Source organism: Rutilus rutilus, assembly GCF_951802725.1.
Source record: "Rutilus rutilus genome assembly, chromosome: 2".
In the NCBI taxonomy this organism is placed as follows: domain Eukaryota; kingdom Metazoa; phylum Chordata; class Actinopteri; order Cypriniformes; family Leuciscidae; genus Rutilus; species Rutilus rutilus.
The window spans coordinates 835,075-841,854 of NC_140210.1; the positions used below are offsets into that span (position 1 = coordinate 835,075).

Consider the following 6,780-nt stretch of genomic DNA (forward strand, 5'->3'; position numbering starts at 1 on the left):
TCCGCATCCACTTCATGCTGGGTATTTTTCCTTAAATTTGTCCCGCAGGTCCTGTTTAAGAAGAACATGACACCGGCTGCCGCTGAACTCGCCGGCTTGAAGGACAAACTCATCAAAATGGAGCTGGATCACATCGCAGTCTCCTCAAGCCATGAGAAAGAGTGCGTGCTGTAATACTGACTGAAGCCGGTTTATTAGCGTCGTGGAGATCCGGAGACTGGGAAGAGCGTGTGTAACCTTCTCCTGTGATTCTTTCCTTCTAGAATAGCTCAGATGAGATCCATGTTGGAGCACAGAGCCGACGTCATCCGCAAGCTGAAAGAGACCCTGAGGAAGGTGCAGCAGGACGATGAGCAGTCATGTAAGAGTCCGTGTAGAACTGAACTCTAAAAGACGATTGATCACATGGTGAAACGCTTTAATAGACCCTGAATTCATTTTTATCTTATGCAAATTTATATTTTTAAATTGCTCTTATTGCTACTTTCTTCTCGCTGTGAAAATAGCCAAGGAAGCTGGCATGCCGTTAAAACGGCAACCAACCATTGATTCTGTAGAGCATGCTTGATTTTGATCACGGAGTAAATAAAAAAAACAAGGCTGTGATGGACTGAACTAGCTGACACAGGCAAACACACACCACAGCTGACACAGGCAAACACACACCACAGCTGACACAGGCAAACACACACCACAGCTGACACAGGCAAACACACACCACAGCTGACACAGGCAAACACACACCACAGCTGACACAGGCAAACACACACCACAGCTGACACAGGCAAACACACACCACAGCTGACACAGGCAAACACACACCACAGCTGACACAGGCAAACACACACCACAGCTGACACAGGCAAACACACGTGCTGGACATTTGTTTTGTTGTTTTAAAAGACCATCAAGTGGTATTTCTGGTCATAATCAGTCCTTCACTGACCAATCAGCGTTCATTAGCAGAATGCTAGCGTTATGGGCAACAACTCCTGTAAGAAATCGAAAGGACATAAGTACTCGTTCATTCAACTTTCGACCTATAACCCATGTTGAACTTGCAAAACCTACAATCAAATCTGAGATTTCTCAACGGCAATCGGGTGAAAGAGACACATTTAGCCGTCTAGCCCCATAGACTCCCATTCATTCTGCACTCATGGGCGATCGCCCCCAGTGGAGCTCTGGTGGAACTACAGCCAACATTCGGTACAATAGGACTTAATAGGGAGTGGGCAGGCTCTCCGTAGACGGGCTCTGATTGCACTGTTTAATAACCACATACTGATGGTCCAGCCGATGAAAATGACATTATCTTGGACCCTTTAGTGTACGCATCATCATAAAGGCCGAGTCAATCCCTCACAGCCTCGTTTCCAGCCGTGTTAAATTCAATATGGCGTTTAACCTGAAAATGTTGGATGAAATGAAACTCTTTGAAGATGGATGTGATTATGAAGATGTATGTTTTTTGGAGAATACAAAGAGTAGGAACATGAATTAAAGGTTTATTTCTCCCAAACTATTCTTCACTCATGTCTTCCTAAACCAATAAGACATTTGTTCATCTCCAGAACATGAATGTTTTGAAACATCAGTTGTAGTTGAACAGACTTTTTAGTCGAGGGATTTGTGTTCTGAAGATGAACGAAAGTCCTGTGGGTTTGAATGGCATTGAGTTTATTTTTAGGTGAACTAGCCCTTTAAGAGAGGAACAGATTCATTGTTGAGGTCATGTGACTTTATATAAGTGTTGTAAATGTCTTTAGTCGCAGACGGTGACGAGTTTGACCTGAAATTGGGCTCAAACCCCAGAGCGGTCACATCCCTCAAAGAGAAGAAGATCGAGGAGCTTGAGAAGAAGAACGCTCAGTTTGAGAGGTAACCGTCTCTTTACTCATCTCATTACATCACTGCGTTTCAGTGACGCCCTGAGTCCTCTAGATAAGCATTCAGTGTGTGAACGGAGAACAGGAGTGACTCTCATCAGCATAGCAATATTATTGAGTTTATGGCTATAAATGAACTAAGATGTCAGCAAACTGTGTGGTGTTAGTGCTCGGAGCTGTGGACCAAAATATCTCTATTCTTAGGATGAATTGTGACTCTACACTACCAGTCTAACGCTTTGGTATTAAATACTATCATTCAAAAGTTTGGGTTCAGTAATAATTTTTTTGGTGGGGGGGAGAAGAAATAAAAGAAATCAATACTTTTATTCATCAAGGATAAATTGAATTGATCGAAAGTGACAGTAAAGACATTTATAATGTTACAAAAGATTCTATTTCAAATAAATGCTGTGCTTTTCAACTGTGTATTCATCAAAGAATCCAGAAAAGTGTGTGTGTGTGCACTGTTTCCAACACTGATAATCATAAATGTTTGAGCATCATATTAGAGTGATTTCTGAAGGGTCATGTGACACTGAAGACTGGAGTAATGATGCTGAAAATTCAGCTTCGATCACAGGAATAAATTACATTTTCAAATATATTAAAATAGAAAAGTCATTTTAAATTGTCATATACATTTTTTTTTTTTATCAAATAAATGCAGCCTTGGTGAGCAGAAGAGACTTATTTTAAAAGCATAAATCTTACAGATCCAAAACTTGACGTGTGTGTGTGTGTGTGCTAACCCTAATCCACCCTGTGTCCCTCCTCCTGTAGTCTGGTGAGCAAGCAGCAGGAGGAGCTCCACAAGTGGAAGCGTCGAGCGTATAAGATCAAGGAGAGCGTGAGAGACGCTCCCTGTACGCCGAAGAAACGTCAGCATCCGCCGCTGAGCGAGACTGAGCTCAACTCCCCGAAGAGAGCCTTCCTCGACTCTCCCAAGAGCAAGATCTTCGACACGCGCTCCAGCGTTCCCATCTCCCTCGGCCATCCCACTCAGTTCTTCGACAACTCCAGCCTCGGGACCGTGCCAGGTACTCGTTCTGCACGACATAACCAGGCCTGACCAAACCACTGCAGCGCTTCCCCTACCAGTGAAACAATTACACACACACACACACACACACACACACACACACACACACACACACACACACACACACACACACACACACACACACACACACACACACACACACACACACACACACACACACACACACACACACACACACACACACACACACACACACACACACACACACACACACATATATATATATATATATATATATATATATATATATATATATATAATGTATATGTGTGTGTATATGTATATGTGTGTGTGTATATATGTATATATATATACACAGTTCAGGACACTTGAAGTCAAATCGTGATCTAGACTAGTGTGTGTGTGTGAATATTAAGCCGCTTTCCGACCGGAGGAACCTTTTCACAGTTCCTAGAACTATTGGCTAAAGTACCCGGATGTCGGCGTGTTCGCACCGCAGGAACTAGGAACGATTTTAGTTCTAGGAACTCCATTTGGAGGAACTAATTTGGGTCCTACTTCAGAGTAGGGTCTAAACCAGCACTATAGGAACTATCCGTGACGTTAGTGTACGCTGATGACCGAACGCACGCGGAACACCAGCACCCGCCATTTTAAAACAGCTATATGTAAACACACAGATTATAGCCTATATATTTACTCCAGAAACTAGATACAAACATGGAAAACAGTGATAGATGGGTCTCTAAACATTTATGCTGAAGAGAAAATCCAACGCAACTTTGAGGGGACCAAGCCAAACATGATTATGTTTATCTGCCCAGCTAGCAACACTGGACATCAACCACACGGCATAGGCTAATAACCTTTTTTTAATATACTGTCTACTTTCTATAACAGTTCTATCTAATAACATGTTAAACAGTACTGTTAGACAGATCGCTAACTAATAAACACAGAGAATGCGAGCATTGTTTGCTCTGGCGTTCTCAGCGCCGCCAAAATAAAGGTCCGTCGCGCCGTCAAAATAAAAAGTCACCGTGCTTGCGTCACTCCCTTACCCCTCCTACCAGTTCCTATGGCCACTTGGCCAGTGCGAACGCAAACAGCAAAACCGAGTTTGGGGGAGAGTAGTTCTTAGAACTGTTTAGAAGTGGACAGTTCCTAGAACTAAGTTCCTAGAACTACTTGGTCGGAAAGCGGCTTTAAACCGCAAAAAGACTATTTAAACCGGAATCCTGCATGTTCTGTGTGAATCGACTCGTTCAGACGACGCGCCGTTTAATTGACAACACACACACACACACACACACGAATGACGCTCGCGGTGTTATTTGCCGATACGAGGACACGAGGACATGCATGAACTTCAGCTCCAGACTCGAGGTCTACAACACTAGGGGAAACACCGAAGTGACGCGGTGAAAACACTGGGTCTTTCTCCAGGTGACATTTGGAAAGACTGAATCATTCTAGAACAAGCGGGGTGATTTATTGAGTTCATCTGCATGGAAAATGCAAATTAGAGCTGCTTGATTAATCATGTAATGATCGTGATCTTATTCCTAAATCACAACGAATTCAAAAAAAAAAAAACGCAGATTCATCCATTTATGAAACAAGTGTTTTGAGTGAGTCATTGAATCATTCGTTCAAATCAATTTTCTTTAAATATTCATTCTAATTTAATTATGCATGTAATATTTTTGTCAGAACCTCTAGTAATTTCCATCTGGGAGAATCTGATCTCTATTTGAAACAATGAAAACGTGATTCTCAGTTTATCCAGAATCGTGCAGCGTGTTTTTTTTTTTTTGTTTGTTTTTTTTTTTTAAAGGAAAAGCTTCTGTGTAATTAAAATATTTTAAGTTCTACATAAAACAAAGACTATTGGAGTTTTAGAAGAAAATAATACCATTACAATAGATTTTGTGATTAATATTAAATAAAAATATTAAACAATAATAAATTTTATGTAGTCATTTTATTTTACTGAAATTATACTTATATTTACGTCTTCATTTTCAAACTGTAAACAAGCTTTTATTTTGACGGGTTGCTGGCAAATACAAAAATGCGCTGCTGGTTTCAGAGTAAAGCGCGGCACTGCTCGTTTACACACGCGCACACACACGCACACACACGTAAATGATCACTCGGAAACCGGTGCTGTGTGTATTTAATGACTGTCACAGGAGTTTTACATGCTCTGTGTGTGTGTGTTGTGATGTCAGAGGTGTCGTGTTCATCGGCCGGGCCGTTCCTGGACTCCTCTGACACTGATGACGAGGGTAAACTGCACGTGTGTGTGTGTGTGTGTTGGGGTTCTCACTAACTTGCCTTTTGGGACACTGTTTCACACATTGGGGCTGGTGAGGAGTGAAAGGAACAAGGGAAATGAAGTCATATCCTGCTGAATATGAATATGAACGTCTGGTTGCCGGGTTGTGTGGCGTCGGGGAGAGTCTCACGTTTGTCACTGGAACCTCTTCTGGTTCGGACACGGTTTCTGTTACAGTCACTTGATGCAGTTTCATTTCCTTGACCATTTGAGGTTAAAAAGATGATTAATACTCAAAGTATTGTTGATCTGACCCCACTGACACACACTCGAGAACACCACGACTTGAGCTGAATGATGAATGTCTTCAGCTCCAGCTGTGAGCAGCTCTACAGAGGATGATGTCATTATTCAGCTCATTAACAATCAATGCTGCAAAATTCATCAATTATGACAAATTCAGTTAATCTCTAAACACCACGGCATCATCATTCAGATCGATTCAGTTCAGTGATTTCATTCAGTTCAGTAACAGCGTCAATGTTTCAAAATTGAATAATTATGAAAACTTCAACTCTGCTGTAAAGCGTCTCCACTAATTGAACTTTGTAACATTGAGACCAATTAAACTTAATTTAATCAACGTTTAACTGAATTGAGCTGAATAATATTAATTGAATTTTTCATAATTGATGAACTTTGCAGTATTGAGCGATATTGAATAAATTGATCTGAATAATGACTGTCTCCTGTAGAGCTGCTTTACAGCTGGAGTTACTGTAATTTCATAATGATTAATTGAAATGAATGTTGTTTCAGAGTCCAGCGCGAGATCGAGCGCCGCTCCGCTAGACGACTGGTGGCAGATTCCCAGCGCTTCTGCCTCAGAGCCCGACGCCGAGGCTAACGTCAACGCTAACGCCTGTCCGACGCAGTGACGACACTGATGCTAACGCCTGTCCGACGCAGTGATGACACTGATGCTAACGCCTGTCCGACGCAGTGACGACACTGATGCTAACGCTAACATGAACTATCTTCTGAACTCAATAACTGTCTGTCACTCATCTCTGATCATCTTCACTGCTGGAGCTTCTGATTCTCTTACGAACTTCATTTCTCTTTTTTATGTTCTGTTGTGATGTTTTATGTAAATAAAGTCCTAAATAAAGTATTTCTCTGCTTGATTATTGAAAACCATTATTGTGTTTCAGTTGGATCGAATGTTTTATGGTTTCCTTCATGAAATTCAAACTGGGCTTAAAAGAAAGTGTAAAAAAAAAGAAATGATAGAAAGATTAAGTAAATACATTTGTTAAAATAAATTAACTCAAATAAAAATGTTTGGTTAATTAAAATCAATTGAGTCTGGAAATATATAGAGCATATTTTTCTGTTTTTAAAATGTTTTTAGGCAAGTGTTGTCATTCAAAGTCTGTCTTGGAAAAACTTTACAGTCAGGCTTTAAGCTCTTTCTTTTTTAGCACGTAAAATAGATTCTACGTGTGTGTGTGTGTGTGTGTGTTCGTTCGTGCGCGCGCCCCGCTCGTGCGTCACCGTCAGCTCCTCAGTCGCGTGAGTTTTTG

General features: G+C 41.3%; 1 protein-coding gene across 2 annotated transcripts in view; it reads left to right on the forward strand.

The window, feature by feature from the left end:
- The window catches only part of cenpe (centromere protein E), a 43,552-nt gene extending 37,171 nt beyond the window's left edge, over positions 1 to 6,381 (forward strand). The window contains exons 50-55 of one of the 2 annotated variants that reach the window (XM_084399343.1): positions 49 to 161; positions 264 to 361; positions 1,770 to 1,881; positions 2,673 to 2,929; positions 5,148 to 5,204; positions 6,014 to 6,381. In XM_084399343.1, coding sequence (XP_084255469.1) covers positions 49 to 161; positions 264 to 361; positions 1,770 to 1,881; positions 2,673 to 2,929; positions 5,148 to 5,204; positions 6,014 to 6,132 — 756 coding nt within the window. In that variant the 3' untranslated portion in view covers positions 6,133 to 6,381. The remainder of the gene's footprint in view (positions 1 to 48; positions 162 to 263; positions 362 to 1,769; positions 1,882 to 2,672; positions 2,930 to 5,147; positions 5,205 to 6,013) is intronic. The other variant, XM_084399344.1, reaches the window with a different exon arrangement.
- Positions 6,382 to 6,780: the final 399 nt, after the last annotated feature.